We start from the raw sequence: 17,791 nt of genomic DNA on the forward strand, positions 1-17,791 counted from the left end.
GCTGGGAAACGTTCCCAGCCCTGTGACCGGGCCCCGCATCCAGCCGCTCGCGCACACTCCTTCTCGTCGGGTGTTTCCAGTCCTTGCAGCGTGTGCGCGTTACTGCGTCCTCTGCGTGCCCTGGTCGCGGTGGAAGCTGCCGAAGCCACTCGCCTTCGCCGCCGTCGCTGTCCTTCGTAGCCCCCCAGACCGGGGGCAGTTGCTTGCTGCTGCAGATCTGCCCGGGGCAGTGGGGAAAACACGGAAGGAGCTGGAAGCCGGCAGGGAAGCTCTGCTTTGCTGAAGGTCGCCGGTCCGGAGCAACGATACGGCACACGGGATTTCAGCTGGCCGAGCAACCCGCAGAAGGAGGTCCCGCTCGTGGGCCCGGGCGGATCGCAGCAAGGGAAGCCACCGCCGTGGTTGTCCCGGGGTGCCCGTCGGGGGCTGCCCTGGGGAGCCTGCGGGAAGCACGGCTCTGCCAGCCGCGCCGGCGGCCGTTCGGCCGAGGGAACCGTCCTGGAGCAGAGCCGGCGCTGCCGTTCGGGGGGTCGCGGCTGCTGCCCCGCGGCACGTCGCGGGCCGCGGTCGTCGGCGGTGGCTCCGGCGAGCGGCCGGGCTCCCTGCTGCGCGCCCGCAAACATTGTTAGAATTCATTAAGATCTTAAATTGCCGATTTATATTACGGGTTTAAGGTTATTATTAATTTGTACCGTTTCCATTGAAAAGCGTTTCCAAGTTGTACACACGCGATCGCGCTGAAAATGTGAAAAATCGTGCTTTTAACAATCCCTATGTGAGTATTTGCTGTGAAAGCCCCCGTCTCCGCAGGGCAGCGGGTCTGAGGGAAAGCAGGCACGGAGAGGGGACCGCAGCCCGCTTTGGGCTCATTTAAATATGCACAGCGCTGCCTCCATCTTAATGTCCCCCTGAAAAGATGGCTGTGCCGCCGGAGCGGCAGCCCCGCGGAGGGGACCCCCGCCAGCCCGACCCTGCCTCAGCCCGCGGTGCCGCGCGGGGCTCGCGCCCGCCTCGCCCCCGCCCCGGCTGCCGGCGGGGACCGCGCTGCGCGGGGCCGGGGGACGCGGGCCGTCCTCGCCGCTCGCCCCGCAGCCCATCCTGCCTTCCGAGCGGCTCGTGCACTGCGGCGCGGAGTTTTCCAAAATGCCTGAAGCAAACTACCTGCTCTCTGTGTCCTGGGGCTACATCAAGGTGGGTTGCGTCCCGGCGGGGTGTGAATGGCTGTTTTGTGTGCTGCGTTTCTCGGTAAAACCTCTGTGAGGAAACCGTGCTGCCTGAATGGCTGTTTCTATGCACTGTATAGCAAGGCACTAACCTGTGTGTGTGCTGCGTATGCGGCATGCATGCATATAAATTATTTCTTCCCCTTCGGCAGTTCATTTCTGCAGGATAAAATGATGCTGCAATAAAAATGTGCGATTACAAAATCAGGAGCATCGTATCATGTATATCTGGGTGGAAAAGTGTTTAAATCCTGCATTTTACTGTAATGATGCAAGCACGTCTCCAGGTTTACAGCATATTTTTCCTCTGGTGTATTCTGAGCATATGCAGTTATTTTTTACTTGCATGCTTCAAAATGGAGCAAACTTGTGTTTTGAGGCTGAGAACAAAAGGAGGTTGTAGGATGTGGAATTAAACCAGTAACAGGCTGTGATGGTTCAGCTGAATTACCTGAAACATTATCTTCTCCTTTGTTACACTGAAAACTAATATGTATCTTTGCAGGAAATTCATTTTGCCATTTAATCTACTGAACAGAAATATCTAGTCATGATGGTGCTGAGCAGTGTCTAAATTAAACCGTATGATGCTGACTCTGTTCCAAATATCTCTTTAATTCTGCTTTCCACGGCTTGCTGGTGGACTTGCCTGTGGCTCAGTTAAATGTATTAATTAGAGGAGCCCCGTGGAAAACGCGCTCGTTGTGTGTGTGCTTCCCCCGCAGTTCAAGCGGATGCTGAACCGGGAGCTGACCCACCTCTCCGAGATGAGCCGCTCCGGCAACCAGGTCTCCGAGTACATCTCCAACACCTTTCTGGGTAAGGCCCGGCCGCCCTTCGGTCCTTCTTTGGTCGTTTTGCACCGCCGAGTCAGAGCCCGCTTCCAGCAACACTCATGAGAGGAGTACTTCACGTGCCATTGGCTTCGCTGGGGCTGACACGGTTGCTGACGTGAATTAAGCCAACAATTTAAGTGTTTTGAGGACTGGGGTCTCCGTATTTACAAAATACATTAATTATGAAAAGCATTTGTGACTATTTCCATGAAGAAAGTCGCTGCTCCGTAGGACGTTCGCAGCGCGTCGAGCAGCCGGGCTCATGCATCATTACCGCTTGCAGCAACGTCCCAGGCGCCGGCACGAGTGAGCCGAAGCCGTAGGGCTGCGAGGCCTTGGGCGGGGGTCGTTCCCGCGTGCCCCGCGCCCAGGCATCGCCAACCATCGCCGTAGCAGCGCGTCAGGCCCAGAAATCCACGTGTGCCCTCTTACTGCTAGATACCGAAAGCGATGGACGTGATCCGTTGCCACCTGTTAAGCGTTACAGAAACACCCGTTAGAAGTTAAGGTTATTTAATTAGCATATTTAGCTATATTAGTGTACTATATAGCTTTCTACATTAGCATGTAGAAGTGCTGCTTTGTGCTGCACATCGAACAGAAATGCATAGCACGCCGCTATGTCATTGCCTTTTTCTCAAAGGATTTTGACTCCTTTGTGTTCTCCACATCCTCCCCTGGAGACGGAGGATGGGAATGGCACCTATCAGAGTAGCTCACGGCGGTGCCACGCGCGTCGGGAGGGTTGTCACGGGACTCGCGAGGTTCGCGAGGGTCCTGCTTTAATGCATCAGCTGCGTGTGCCGAGGAATCTCCATTCTGCGCTGCCCTAGCGTTAGTCACGGCTCGGGAGGTGATATCCGGGGAGCCCTTGCGCGCAGCGGACGCGCGGGGAACCCCCCCGACGGCGGCTTGGCTGTTGCTGTGAATAATGGCTTCCCGCTTAATTGCGGCGTTGCGGGCACGCTGGTAGTCCTCTTTCAGAGATTTTTAATTAAGCTAACGAAAAGCAGCCGGCGCCTCATCCCTCCGGAGGTCCTCAGATCTGCAGAGGTGCAAAGAGATCAGAGCAGCCTACTTCAAAAGTTCCTGAAATATGGCTAACATGCAAGTAATGAGCCACTGTTTCTCCATTTTAAACCAGTAAATAAATCACTTGTAAAGGCATGCATGGATTTTTGCTCGGTGCAGCCCCAAAATTAGGGAAGGCCCCCGGCGGAAGCACGTAGCCGTGCAGAACCGAACCAGAACGGTTGCTTTTGGGGGGCGTTTGGCGGGTGCTCGCAGCGGGTGTCCCTGCAAAGGGTGCTGATCCCTTTCCCCTCTCCCCGCAGACAAGCAGAACGACGTGGAGATCCCTTCGCCCACGCAGAAGGACAGGGAGAAGAAGAAAAAACAGCAGCTCATGACACAGATCAGTGGAGTGAAAAAATTAATGCACAGCTCAAGTTTAAATAACACCAGCATTTCCCGGTTTGGCGTGAAAACGGAGAAGGAAGACCATCTGGCCAAGGTAGGACGGGGTCTTACGGTCCCAGCGGCTGCTCTCCGTGCTGATGCTGAGGAGGAGAGTCGGGGTTATCCCGAAGCGGGGAATAGGTGGCCTGGATCGACTGTGCTGTTTGTAAAGTCGGAATCAGTATTCCCTAAGGGATGTGACTGTTGCCAATATTGTAATTAGTGGTACCAGGCTCTAATAGCATGTTCTTAAGTGTATGCAATCCTTTAAAATGTCACTAAAACAGTACAAAATGAGGTTCAGGCTGAGGAGAGCAATGATGAAACACGAGCGCATCTAACAGGGCTGCAGCGCGCGGCTGCGAGGCCTCCGTTCCAGGAGGGCCCCCTCCTCTGCTGCCCGGGGAGCCCGTAGCAAACCACCTGCTGTCGCGCGGTGCGAGTGATTCGACACGAGCCCTTCACAGCCACTCGGTGTGCCTGTGCCCTCCTAGGCATGTGTGCTCACGCACTCACGGCGTTACCACAGTTAAGGTTTAATTCTCGTTTTTTTCTAATTTTTGGAAGACAGAAAAGACTTGGCGAAAGCGATAAATGCAGAAGAGTCTTGGAAAATATGTACATGTGTTAAAATATTGTAACTTCTCTTTTTGTTGTTTCAAAAGGAACTGGAAGATCTGAATAAGTGGGGTCTGAACATATTCAATGTTGCGAGGTACTCCCACAACAGGCCCCTCACCTGCATCATGTATGCTATATTTCAGGTCAGTGATTCTGTGATCCCGTGTGCCCTTCCTCTGCAACGCTTTTACGATGTCTAGTTGCTTTCTGTTTTGCTGCCTGCTGCGGCGGCACATCCTTCTTGGATACATATGTCTGCTTTGAACATTTACTGTGCAGGAGAGGGATCTGCTGAAAACGTTCAAGATCTCCTCGGACACGTTCGTGACGTACATGATGACTTTGGAAGACCACTACCACTCCGACGTAGCCTACCACAACAGCCTGCACGCGGCCGACGTGGCCCAGTCCACCCACGTGCTGCTGTCCACCCCGGCCCTGGACGTGAGTTCCCTGCGCTGGGCCATCCTTCGGTGTTAACGTGGGGTGGTTTGAACACAGAAGAGTCTTAAATGGAGTCAGTCACCGGGAGCACCCCGCCTTACAGAAAAAGGCAGCGGGCTGTCTCCCCCTGAGCGCTCGGTTCGCGGCCGGGGAAGTCACCGTGAAGGAATTTCAGCAGCAGCTTGTCTTTAACCTCTGTCCCGTCTGAAAGTGCACATGCTGCTCGCAGACTCTTCTCCTGAGGAACTGTTTGGTCCTCAGCAAACTAATTTAAAAGCACAAACCATTTGTTTTTCTAAATCAGCCTCCCAAGCTGTTGAGAGATAGAATGCAAGGGCTTTTCTGACAAATGCCCGTTTTTTTTCCAGGCTGTCTTCACCGATTTGGAAATCCTTGCTGCAATTTTTGCAGCTGCAATTCATGATGTGGATCACCCTGGTGTCTCCAATCAATTTCTAATTAATACAAGTGAGTTCTGTTTCAGACGCAACAATAACTTCATCTGCAAACCTGGGACACATTTTCCATTACAGCGAGGTCACAAAAAATGACTTTTAGACTGTATTACTTTCTCAAAACATTATGCAGTAAACTAGTTATACTTTTTGAAATGAAACAGTAATTAAAATTAAATTCCTATCCAAACAAAGGAAGCTATTGCAGTACAATTTGCAAAGTGACCTTGAATCTTGTGGATATTACTCCTTGCTAATGCGTAATAAGTCTTCCAGTCCTGAGTGCAAATTTTATCATTAATAATGGACAAATAACGCAGGGTATATTTTCTGTTTCTATTGCTATTGACAACAATAAATAGTGTGTGTTGCTCTGCAACGGGCTAAGCACGTATCTTGATTCCAAAATATGGGTATTGTTCTGTTTTGGAAAGCGTCTTTGCAGGCTTCACGCTTTCTGTTGTCATGATTTTGAAGCTTGTAACCAAGTAAACTGAGTACTATTTTGTTCATTAGAACTGAGCAAAGGGCTGTTTATATTGCATACATGGGTGCTCAGATTAGAAAACCACAGGCGAAACAAGAGAAGATACCTTGCCCTGATTTACTGCGTACGGTTAAACATCGCGGTACCCAGGATGAGGTTCCCGTGGTGAAGCCCCATATTTACGTGTCTTCCTAGATTCGGAGCTAGCCCTGATGTACAACGACGAGTCTGTTTTGGAGAACCACCACCTTGCCGTGGGTTTCAAACTGCTTCAGGAGGAGCACTGCGACATCTTCCAGAACCTCACCAAGAAGCAGCGGCAGACCCTCAGGAAGATGGTGATTGACATGGTACGAGTTACGCCTCCGCGGTGCTGACCTGCACAAACTGCCGCTCCGCTAAAACAAAACGCTGGCTCCCTTTGTGCCTGCCCGTACTTACGATCATGTTTTCACTCCTGCAAAGGTATTGGCCACAGATATGTCCAAGCACATGAGCCTGCTAGCTGACCTGAAGACCATGGTGGAAACGAAGAAGGTGACCAGCTCGGGGGTGCTCCTGCTGGACAACTACACCGACAGAATACAGGTACCGCCGGGCACCTTCCCGCACAGTGAGAGCGGTTTGCACGTTTTGTGCAGTATTGAGAAACCATGTGCCTCTTCTTACTGTGGCTTTTAAATGGGCCAAGCGTAGCAAAGGCCAGTGGTGGTTTTTAGCAGTCATACAAGGTCAGTAGGCTTCGCATTTTCTTCTGTTCTGCATCACAGAGACCAAAAGAAAAACCAAAAACCCAAGGTGGTCTAAAGGGGATGATGTTTCTAACACTAGAGCGTTAGGGGATTATGTTTTTAACACCAGAGCATGCAACTGCAAACATGCAGATTCTTCTGAGGTTGATGTATAAAGGTGAGTTTTTGAGGGCGCTTGAATTTCCTTCCTGCTTTCTCCCATTTGTGACAGTTTGTCCTTTGAAGAAAAACAGCAAGACTGCAAAGAACTTAATTCAAAACTACATGCCTAAAGCAGCCTGCAACTCTTACGCTGAGCTGAAATAGTGATGCACAGTCTATAACTCTGTATAATCTAGTCCTTCCTTTACAGAAATGGCAAAGCGGTCCTGGAGAGGGCTGCTTGGTTAGTAGCAGGAGGCATGTCTTGATCCTCTCTCCACTTTGATGGCCAGCTTTTAACAACAAACGCATAGCAGAAACCTCTTTACTTCTTTATTTAAAACTGCTGATGTTACGACAGGTCACTCCATTGCTGTCTAAATCCTTTCGGCCACAGTTAATCAGACACATTTTGTTTGTGTGAAGGGGATATTACTCATTTGATACAGTAGGAGCATTTAACCATATGAAAACATGAAAACAAATTTTGAATGGTGGGAAGCACCTGCATTCAAGCACAAACCCGTATGATGTAATCAGTCCAATGCTGCATGTGTTAGGTAAAATATAGCACAGATTTTACTATTAAAGCAGACCCTAGCAGCTGGTCTCATATTTGGAAAAGGATATAATTTTATGATGTTAATATTTTTATAGGATTGCCTAATATGCAATCCTTGTGGTTAAAATGTTCTGAATTAAGCAAGCACATACAGCATGAAATCGTCCTCTTTTTCCATTTAATTTTGTGATTTTTCTGATTAATGTAATTGCAGGTTCTCCGAAACATGGTACATTGTGCGGACTTGAGCAATCCCACAAAGTCGCTGGAGCTGTACCGGCAGTGGACGGACAGGATCATGGAGGAGTTCTTCCAGCAGGGAGACAAGGAACGCGAAAGAGGAATGGAAATCAGTCCGATGTGCGACAAGCACACAGCATCAGTGGAAAAATCGCAGGTAATTGGCCTTCAGCTGCATTTTTCTGTTGCCTAAGTTTGTGTTTTTAAAACAGAGACAAAATTCATCTGCTTTCTCTAATGCAATTAGGCAAAGAGCCAGCTGTTCAGAGGGCTGGCTCTGATTGACCCTGACATCCAGCTGTGCCCGAAGCTCATCTGTACTCTCTGGGCTATTCGGACTCCTTCATTTACCCCTTGGCTTGTCCTCGTTTCCACATGCAAGTTTGTCTTGCCCTATTTGTGTCCCCGTGTCCGGGGTTGGTTGGCTTCCTCTGCTTCCCCGGGCTTGAGACGTGTCATCCTGATCTCCCCGTCTCCCGGCCGGTTTCGCCAGAGGCCTGGTGGAGGTTCTGAGTGCAGGGGGTGCTGGGAAGCCAAAGAAACATTTATTTACGTCAATATAAACCTTTAAAAGCTCTGGCTATTTCTTGGTTTTTGGAGAATTAACTGGCTCATCCCTCGCTGTAATTTGCAGCTTAAGCGCTCTCAAGGTCAGGTTTGTCCTGACCTGTGCAGCACCGGCCGCAGAATTTCACCCGGTTGGACCGTGCTGGAGCCAGTGATTGATGTTTGCCTAAACATATTCCAGTCTTTATGTAACGATGTCTTGGTTGTTGTTTTTAAATGACTTGAACAAGTCATCAGAGAGGTTTTTCAGCTTGAATAAGTACCAAAATTGATGATAATTATTTCCAAATGTCCTCTTGGGCTAAGCCAAGTGGTTTCAAAATTATTCACTCAACCGCATGGTGATTTTGTTGGAAAAATCTGTCTTATTTGTTAACCTAACAAGAAACGAAGCCTTTGGCCAGGCTTGGCCGGAAAATGCCCACATGCGCTCCCATTAATTTTCTGTTTCACGTTTGCGCTTCACGGAGGTTTCGAAATAGCTTTTTTGGCTATGCAAAAAGAGTAGGAATTGCCTAAAATGGCAATCTAATACAGCTACTGGCGAGGTAGCAGCGGAGGGGGCATTTCCACTCGGCAGGGAAAAAGGGACCGATGGAAAAATAGCATGCCAGTATTTTAATCCTCTAGAAACTACCCCTTCGAGTCAAAGTATTTTAAGGCCAGTCTTTCGCCCTGTGGTCAGCTCTTTGGGGTGTTAGTTCAAAGCAGCGGTGCCTTTGTCGCCCAGCCGCCCCTTCCTCGCCCTCGGCCCCTTGCGGCCCGTGGGTGTTGGGGGGGCCGCGAAGCCCTTCGCTGCCGCACGGGACGTTCGCTCGCCCGGCGCGGTGCCGCGGGGGCTTTCGCTGGGTGCCGGCAGTCGCAAGTCTTGCACGGGCAAGCGCTGAAACAGCAATACCTAAAATCACACCCAGCAAGGGACGGGGCTGGCTTTGTTGGAGACTTTCCCTGTGGCTCCTGCGTTCGGTTAAACTTTGATCCCCGCTCTGGTTTCGGACAAGTCGGCCCGGTCGCGGCTTGCCGAGCGCGGCCTGGCGCAGCCGAGGCCGGCGGGGCTGGGCCGGGGGCTCGGGGGCGGTCTCGGCCCTTGGGGAGCGCCTGGACCCCCCGCGCCCGCCGCCCGGGGCCCTGACGCTGCCCGTCGCGCGCTCCGCAGGTGGGGTTCATCGACTACATCGTGCACCCGCTGTGGGAGACGTGGGCCGACCTGGTGCAGCCCGACGCGCAGGACATCCTGGACACGCTGGAGGACAACAGGAACTGGTACCAGAGCATGATACCTCAGAGCCCCTCGCCGCCGCTGGAGGAGCGCGGCCGGGACTGCCAGGGCCTCATGGAGAAGTTCCAGTTCGAGCTGACGCTGGAGGAAGAGGACTCGGACGGGCCCGAGAAGGAGGGCGAGAGCCTCGGCTACGTGGGCAGCACCGCCACCCTGCGCGTGGCCGGCCCGGGGCAGGACGAGCCTCGGAGGGAGCCCGACGTGGAAATCGTGACGGAAGACACGTCCCCCGCCGACACATAATGTCCCGTCCCCGCGCCCGGGGGTGCCACACACTTGAGGAGCGCGCGAGCCGTCTCGGGGACGTGCCTGCAGCCTGGGCCGCCGGCCCGTGTCCGCCAGCGGCCGGACGATCCTCCCAGCTGCTTGAGACGGGAGCCAGGGCTCGAGATGGCGGCGCGAGCGGCTGCTCGGGAGCTCGGCAGGCGACCGACCTCGCGGTTTGAGCCTCGCCAGCGGAAAGCACGGCGCTGCTCTGCGCCTGGCTTGGCTCGACACCGAGCAGCGCACGACACGCTGAGAGATTTCATACCGGTGGGTTTGGGCATCGACACCAGTCAGACTGACAGAAAGTGCTGACTCGTAACGCTGCGTATACAAGCTGTCCACCCGACCACCTGTCTGCAGACCTGTGTGCCTTCTTTGTAAACACTTTCATGTCTTTTCGAGAGTCTGTTAAACACACGGAGTTTAGTAGAAAAAGCAACACAAAGCGTTTCCAAATTGACGGATGCTTTTCTGATTCTTCCTGTTCAAAGAAGCAGTCTTCCTTTTTTTCATGGGCAATACCTGTCACTTTATTGCAGTTAATCACTTTTACAGACTAAGCAGAAGGGATCCCCCCCCCCGCCCCGGTTTTGCATTCATGCACCTCGATAGTCTCCTCAAAACTCCAGGCAATTGGAAGTCCCTCCATGCCGTCGTGCATCCTCTCCCTCTGCTTGCTAGAAACCACAGTGTTTTCTCCTCCGCGGGGTTTTGTTTTTGTTGTGCACTGGTAGAGGGTAGTCCGGTTTTCCTGGCACCGCGCAGTACGGGTGTCAGCGAGCGGCCTGTGCGCCGTGGACCTTGCACGCTCGCACGCTTGTCCTTCGCCTTCCCTCGGTTTAGGTCCACCGTCCTTCTCCCGCACTGCCTTGAGCTCTCACACCTCCATTACTGTTTATAACAGTGTATTTATTACGTCCTGTATATACTGTAATGTTTTGTAAGTTATTAATTTATATAAATTAACGCCGCCTGTCAGCGGCGACGTTAATCGCGTGGAGAACTCGGAATGCGAGTTGCCTTTTTTTCTTGTAACCTTTTGTATTGCGTAAAATAAAAGAACCTGAACACAGCGGAGGAGACGTACGGACCCCAGCAGGGCGTGCGGTTGCGGGCGCCGGGGCCGCGAGCTGCTTCCCGGGCCGCGAGCCTCCGGGGCAGCGCTGCAGCGAGACCCCGGGGAGCACCGGTGTCACCCGCCGAGCCGCCCAGCGTGACTTGCTACGACACAAATGTGAACCGATGTACTAATTGTGCTGTGAAACTCCTGCCGACAGCTCGTCCGGCATCGCTGACGGTGTCACTCGGTCTGTAAAATACGTTTCAAGCTTTTGGTCCCACTCGTGACTAAATAGTTAATGACAATAGCACAGCTGTGCATGATCCGTGGGTTTGTATGTCCGTCGAACACTGCGTTGTTCCAGGTGGTTATTTTATTGTTTTCAGAAGTTTCACACAATGTATGTTATAGTATTATATATTGTGTTCAGATGCATTCTTAAGAGATTTTTATATGAAGTGAATAAATGAGAGCATGACCCTGCGCGAGGCTCTCGGCTCCTTTCCCGCCTTGCTTGGGGCAGCTCAGGAGCAGGGCAATGCCGCAGGGTTTGCGGTGGCCCCGGCCCGGGGCCAAACCCTCCCGCGGGAGGCGGGGGGCTGCTGAGCCTCCCCTCCGCCTTTAACGTGCTGGAGAAGGTGCCCGGGCGGGCGGTGGGACGAGCGCGGCGTGGGCACGGGGCCGCTGGGCCTCCCGGGGGTGCAGGGTGCCTGCTGGGCCGAGGCCACCACCGGCCGCTGTCGGAGGAGCGGGGCGATCCGCGGAGCCGGAGCCAGACTTTCTGGCTCCAAACGAAGCCACTTGAAAGCGCAGCGCCCTGGTGCCACGTCTGCCCGCCCACGCAGCCCCAGCGGCGGTGGGAATGCCGGCACAGGGCAGGGGGTGGCGGGCGCATGTCATGGGTGTGCGTCACGGGTGTGCATTGTGGGTGAGCATCACGGGTGTGCATTGCAGGTGTGCATCGTGGGTGAGCATTGCAGGTGTGCATCGTGCGTGTGCATCGCGGGTGTGCATTGTGGGCGAGCATCATGCGTGTGCATCGTGGGTGTGCATCGCAGGCGTGCATTGTGGGTGAGCATCGTGGGTGTGCATCTTGGGTGAGTGTTGCAGGTGTTCATCGCAGGTGTGCATTGTGGGTGAGCATTATAGCATTATGGGTGTGCATCACGGGCGTGCATTGTGGGTGAGCATTATGGGTGTGCATCACAGGTGTGCATCGCAGGTGTGCATTGTGGGTGAGCATTATGGGTGTGCATCGCGGGTGTGAATCATGAGTGTGCATTGTGGATGAGCGTCATGGACATGCATTGTCAGTGAGCAGCATGGGCGTGCATCATGGGTGCGCCTTGCGGGTGAGCATTGCAGGCATGCATCGTGGGTGTGCATCGTGGGTGTGCATCGTGGGCGTGCATCACGGATGAGCATTGTGGACGAGCATCGCAGGCGTGCATCGTGGGTGTGCATCGTGGGCGTGCATCATGGGCGTGCATCACGGATGAGCATTGTGGACGAGCATCGCAGGCATGCATCGTGCGTGTGCATCGTGGGTGTGCATCGTGGGCATGCCTTGCAGGTGAGCGTTGTGGGTGTGCATCACGCATGTGCATCGTGGGTGAGCATCGCGCGTGTGCATCACGTGAGCATCGTGGGTGTGCATCACAGGCGTGCATTGCAGGCGTGCGTCACGGGTGTGCATCGCGCGTGTGCATCGCGCCTGAGCCTTTGTGGTGCCCTTCAATGCTGGACCAGAAACGGGAGTTGGCCGCAAGCCGAGCCGTGCCGATGCCACGTGCAGCCCCGGCCCCACGCCGCGCTTGCCGGGTGCTTCACATGACACCTTGCCAGATTCTGGGGTTTTTTTAAACCACTAATGAGCACCCGGGCCCACCACGTGCCCGCCCAGACGGGTGCAGGGTGCTTTCCTGCCCCTTCCAGCTGCGACACTTCGCGGCGACGGTGCTCTGCCGCCAGTGACGCGGAGGGGTGCCGGGGGTGCCCGGGTTGCGGCCGTCCCCTCCCGCCAGCGGCTCTTTGTGCAGCCACCCCCGCCTCCGCTTTCATCCCTTTTTTCCTTTTTTTTTTCCTTTCGAATGACCTATTTCTGCCAGGCTGCAGCTTTCCCACGCACGTACGCAGCCCGGGTGCTGCTGCTCCAGCGCCAAAGGAGCAGCCTCGCTTCCCGGCTGCTCCATTGGAGCCGCAGCCCGGCGGGGTCGGGAACGGCTCGCTGCACCCACGACCACGCGGAGCCGGCGCGCGGGGCCAGGCTGGGAGCACCGCGCTGGCAGCCCCGGGTGCTTCTGCTTGTGCTGGCGTTCACCGCTGGCGGCACGCGTGGACGTCTTCCCAAGGGCGGCGGGATGCTCGCGAGGCACCGCCGGCCCTGCCTGCCATCAGTCCACCCGTCCTTTCCCTTCTCTTTCATTCATGCTTTCTCCTTCCCTTCCTCCTTCCTTGCTCCTGCTCCCTCCTTCCCTCTCTTCCCACCTCTGTCCCCTCCCTCCCACATGCTCCCGCTCACCCTCCGGGCTCTGCCCGCGCACCGGCACCTCCGGCAGGACCCCTGCGCCGTGGGGCAGAGGCACCGAGCCCGTGCAGGCGGCACCCGTCCCGGGACTCCCCAGCCCGGGCTCACGGAGCGATGCCGGGCGCTGCCGATGCCCGGGAAGGCGGTTCTCCGGCTGCCTGCCGGGCTGCCCCGGCCCCGGCCCCCGCGCTGGGCTGGGGGCTCTCCCGCGGGCTGGCGTGCACCATGCGGCCGAGATTTGGGCTGCTGCCCCAGCAAGGCTGTGTCTGTTCCCAGTATATTCTATTGCACCGGGGACATGTCACCATCGTGGCCTACGTTAGCTCTAACCGGGGGTTGCCGGGGGTTGGCAGCAGCTGAGCGTCTGCTGCGCGCTGCGCTCCGGGCCCGGCGACGTGCTCTGCGGGGATGCAGGGTTTCCTTGCAGCACGCCGGGCAAAATTTCTTTTCTGCCGCTCACATTTATCTTTCCAAAGCAGACATTTCCAGGAAACTGGCTCCTGTTGTGGGGGTTATTCATCCAATAACTTATCAGTGGAAACAGGCTCTTACGCCGCGTTTTGAGCTGGAACCAGCGTGCACTGACAGCGCAGAGAGACGAAGGGCTCAGGGTGCTTCTGTCTGGGCCAGGCTGGGTCACGCAGCCGTGGCCCGGAGCAGCTCTGTCACCGGCGCCCAGGACTGCTCTTTCTTGGGGTGCTGGCGACAGCTCCCTCGCCCCGCCGCGTGCCCCCACACCAGCCCGCGGGGCTGGGGACCGGCCTGGGCGGGAGCTGGATGCGGCCACGGGTGCCGGGTTTCCCGCGTGGATGCTGCGGCGGCAGCGGCCAGCTGCGTGCACAGCTGCACAGCACCATCTGGCGAGGCCGGGAAATCACTGCACGGGCCGCGCCACCGCGCACAGCTGGAGCTGCTGCGCACAGCTGGAGCTGCGAGGTGCACCCGCAGCTGCAGGGCACAGCTGGAGGTGTGGGGCACGGCTGGAGCCTCCCTGCACTGCTGCAGCCATCCTGCACAGCTGCAGCCCCCTTGCACAGCTGGAGCTGCTGGGCACAGCTGGAGCCACCTGCACACCTGGAGCTCGTGGCTCCAGGGCAGCTTTGACGCCTGGGGACCTCTTTGCTCACCTCCGGCTCCCCTTTTTCCTTGCCCTCCTCGAAGCGCCCCGTGTGCTCTGCTCTGCTCCGTTGGACCTCGATGTGCCTCAGCTGTGGCGGCCGGTGGGCCCAGCTGAGGGAAAAAGGATTTTTTTATTATTATTATTATTTTTAACTCAACGGGATTATTTAACCTGCCGTTACAGCTCTGCTCGACCCGTGCTCCGGGTGCCCCTGCCCTGTTCACCCTGCAGCCGCTGTCCCCTCGCCCAGCAGGCACCACCGGCACCTCCCACCCTGCCCTGGCAAGGTTTTTTTTTTAAAAAAAACCATTTTCTTGCATCCTTGTGGTTGCACGGTGCTGCGCGCCCATCACCGCTCCCTCGGCCGCGCTGTGGCTGCAGGGGCCGCGGTGCAGCACGGCGCGGGGAGCAGGCGCCGGCCTGGGGCGGGCAGGGGAGCGTGTGCCCGGGCGGCCCCGACGCTGCCCTCCCCGGTGTGCGGGGGCAGCCGCAAGGGCATCTCTAACATCGCTAAAATAACATATTTTTTTTCCTCAACCTCGTTCTCAGACACAGCCGAGCTATTTTGGGTGAACCCCCCCCTCAAAGCCGCCCACCCGAGGCAGGCACCGGCAGGACGTTTCAGCAGGAGCCGTTGAGCCCCGGCAGCGCTGCTGAGACGGGGCCGGATCCCGGAGAGGCCCGGGTGTCCGTGCCGCCTCCGACCCCGCGGGCCGGGCTGGCTCCCACCCCTGAGCCGCGCGCTTGCACAGCCGAGGACGTGGCTCTGCTCCGGTGCGGCCAAGCATGGGCTTTGGCGGGGTTTGGGGACTATTTAAAAGTAATAAACCATTGCACGTAAAGGGAAAAGGGTGTTTGGACCATTGCTGGGTTTGGCCCGGCGCAGGGCTCCCGGCTTAGCTCCCACGAGCCGTTCCCGGGGCTGCAGCGGGGAATTACAGGCATCCTATGATATACACTATCGTATACATGCATATATAAAAAAGCAGAGATAATATTCCATTACATAGGATATGATGTGGATTATAGCTGCCAGGTGGGGCGTGGGACCCCCGGGGTGGGATGAAGGCTGCCCGGGGTGGGATGAAGGCGGCCCGGGCGAGGAAGAGGAGCAGGGCCAGGTGAGCAGCTGCTGCCCTGCGGCACTGGCACCTCGTCTCCCTCCCCAGCCCGGCCGCGTGTCCCGGTGCTGGGCTGCAGCCGGGTGAGAGCAGCCTCCTCCTGCTCCTCCTCCTCCTCAGCCAAGGCCGAGGCCGGCGGATTTGTGCTTTATTTAGCAAATCCCTCCGCGCTGAGCCCCAAAGCGGCTTGTGCCCGCGGCGGCGGCCGGGAGGCACCTTGTCCGGGGGCGCGGGGAGCCACACGTGTGCCCGGAGCATGACGGCTGCCGCGATGAGCAATGCGCCGGCGTGACTCACCGCTCTCCCGCTTCTCTCTCTTTTTCCCCCCCCTTTTTTGCTTTCTTTTTTTCCCTTAAGGCTGTTGCCTCGGTCCGTTTACGCCTGCGTGGAGGCCGCTAACGCCCGGCCTTCAGCATCCGCGGGGCTGCGGCAGGCTGTGCACCCCAAAACGCCGGCTTCGGGCCCGGCGGGGAGGCGCGAGGTGCGACGGCTTTGCAGCGGGGCCGGACGCTGCCGCCTGCTCCGGGCTCCCCTTCCCGCGGGCGATGCCCTGCCCTCGGGCCCGGGCGCTGTGAGGGGTGGCCCGGGGCGACCTCCCCTGCAGCAGCCCCCGGGGGACGGCAGCGCCGGGGGCTTCCCGGGGTGCTGCAGGATGTGGGGCGCCTGGGTGCTGCGGGGTGCCCGGGTGCAGGAAGGATGCGGGAGGATTGCAGGGTGCTGCAGGATGCAGGTTGCTGTGGGGCGCAGGAGCAAGATGTGGGGTGCTGCGGGGTGTGGGGGCAGGATGCAGGGTGCTGTGGGGTGCAGGAGCAAGATGTGGGGTGCTGTGGGGTGCAGGGGCAGGATGCAGGGTGCTGTGGGGTGCAGGAGCAAGATGTGGGGTGCTGCGGGGTGTGGGGGCAGGATGCGGGGTGCTGTGGGGTGCAGGAGCAAGGTGTGGGGTGCTGTGGGGTGCAGGGGCAGGATGCGGGGTGCTGTGGGGTGCAGGAGCAAGATGTGGGGTGCAGGGGCAGGATGCAGGGTGCTGGGTCGGGATGTGGGGCTGGGTGGGCTGGATATGGGGGGCCTGGGGGTGGGATGCAGCAGCGGGATGTGGGGCCTGGGGGCAGGCGGGATGCAGGGATGGGATTCGGCAGGGGCATGTGATGCAGGGATGCGGGGGTGGGATGCGGGGGTGGGATGTGGGGGCAGGATGCGGGGGAGGGATGTGGGGATGGGGGCAAGATGTGGGGTGCGGGGGCCTGGTGTGGGTGGGATGCGGGACAGCCCAGGGCTGGCAGGATGCAGGGGCGGGATGCGGGGTGCCCAGATGCTGTGGGGTGCAGGGGCAGGGTGCGGGGTGCAGGGTGCTGCAGGGGGAGGACGCGGGGTGCAGGATGCTGCAGGGTGCTGCAGGGGGAGGATGTCGGGGGCCCACAGCAGATGGGACGCAGCAGTGGGAAGTGGGGCGCCCGGGGCAGGCGGCAGGCCATGGGGACCCAGGGTGTCCAGGCAGGATGCTGGGTCGGGATGCGGGGCTGGGTGGGCGGGATGTGGGGGGCCTGGGGGTGGGATGCGGCAGCGGGATGCAGGGCCTGGGGGTGGGCGGGATGCAGGGATGGGATTCGGCAGTGGAACATGGGGCCTGGGGGTGGGGGGGATGTGGGGGCTGGGCGCAGGCAGTGGGATGTGGGGGTGGGATGCAGGGGCCAGGTGGGGGGGGGATGCGGGGGCGGGATGCGGGGGTGGGATGCGGGGGTGGGGGCGAGATGTGGGGTGCGGGGGCCTGGTGTGGGCGGGATGCGGACAGCCTGGGGCCGGCAGGACGCAGGGGCGGGATGGGGGGTGCGGGGGCCTGGGGTGGGGGCGGGATGCAGGGAGCCTGGGGGCAGCGAGATGCAGGATGGGATGCGGGATGTGGATGCGGGATGCAGGATGCGGGATGCAGGATGCGGATGCGGGATGCGGGATGCGGGATGCGGATGTGGGATGCAGGATGCGGATGCGGGATGCAGGATGCAGGATGCGGGATGCAGGATGCGGATGTGGGATGCAGGATGCGGGATGCAGGGTGCAGGATGTGGGATGCAGGATGCGGATGCAGGATGCGGGATGCGGGATGCAGATGCAGGATGCAGGATGTGTATGCGGGATGTGGATGCGGGATGTGGGATGCAGGATGCAGATGCAGGATGTGGGATGCAGATGCGGGATGTGGATGCAGGATGCGGGATGTGGATGCAGGATGCGGATGCAGGATGCGGGATGCGGATGCAGGATGCAGATGCGGGATGCAGGATGCGGGATGCAGGATGCGGGATGCGGATGCGGGATGCAGGATGCGGGATGCAGGATGAGGGATGCAGGATGAGGGATGCAGGATGAGGGATGAGGGATGCGGGATGAGGGATGCGGATGCAGGATGCGGGATGCAGGATGCGGGATGCAGGATGAGGATGCAGGATGAGGGATGCAGGATGAGGATGCAGGATGAGGATGCAGGATGAGGGATGCAGGATGCGGGATGCAGGATGTGGGATGCGGGATGCGGGATGAGGGATGCGGGATGAGGGATGCGGGATGCGGGATGCGGGATGAGGGATGCAGGATGAGGGATGCGGGATGAGGGATGCGGGATGAGGGATGCGGGAT

The 17,791-nt window shown here is 57.7% G+C and overlaps 1 protein-coding gene across 2 annotated transcripts in view; it reads left to right on the forward strand.

Moving 5' to 3' along the window:
• PDE4B (phosphodiesterase 4B) overlaps positions 1-10,875 on the forward strand; it is a 182,105-nt gene extending 171,230 nt beyond the window's left edge. For both annotated transcript variants that reach the window (XM_026113968.2, XM_064516330.1), the window contains 9 exons: positions 1,949-2,042; positions 3,394-3,572; positions 4,183-4,281; positions 4,418-4,582; positions 4,951-5,050; positions 5,720-5,874; positions 5,990-6,112; positions 7,194-7,376; positions 8,943-10,875. In XM_026113968.2, the coding sequence (XP_025969753.2) occupies positions 1,949-2,042; positions 3,394-3,572; positions 4,183-4,281; positions 4,418-4,582; positions 4,951-5,050; positions 5,720-5,874; positions 5,990-6,112; positions 7,194-7,376; positions 8,943-9,308 (1,464 nt within the window). In that variant the 3' untranslated portion in view covers positions 9,309-10,875. The remainder of the gene's footprint in view (positions 1-1,948; positions 2,043-3,393; positions 3,573-4,182; positions 4,282-4,417; positions 4,583-4,950; positions 5,051-5,719; positions 5,875-5,989; positions 6,113-7,193; positions 7,377-8,942) is intronic.
• Positions 10,876-17,791: the final 6,916 nt, after the last annotated feature.

This window comes from Dromaius novaehollandiae, chromosome 8, assembly GCF_036370855.1.
Source record: "Dromaius novaehollandiae isolate bDroNov1 chromosome 8, bDroNov1.hap1, whole genome shotgun sequence".
Taxonomy (NCBI): domain Eukaryota; kingdom Metazoa; phylum Chordata; class Aves; order Casuariiformes; family Dromaiidae; genus Dromaius; species Dromaius novaehollandiae.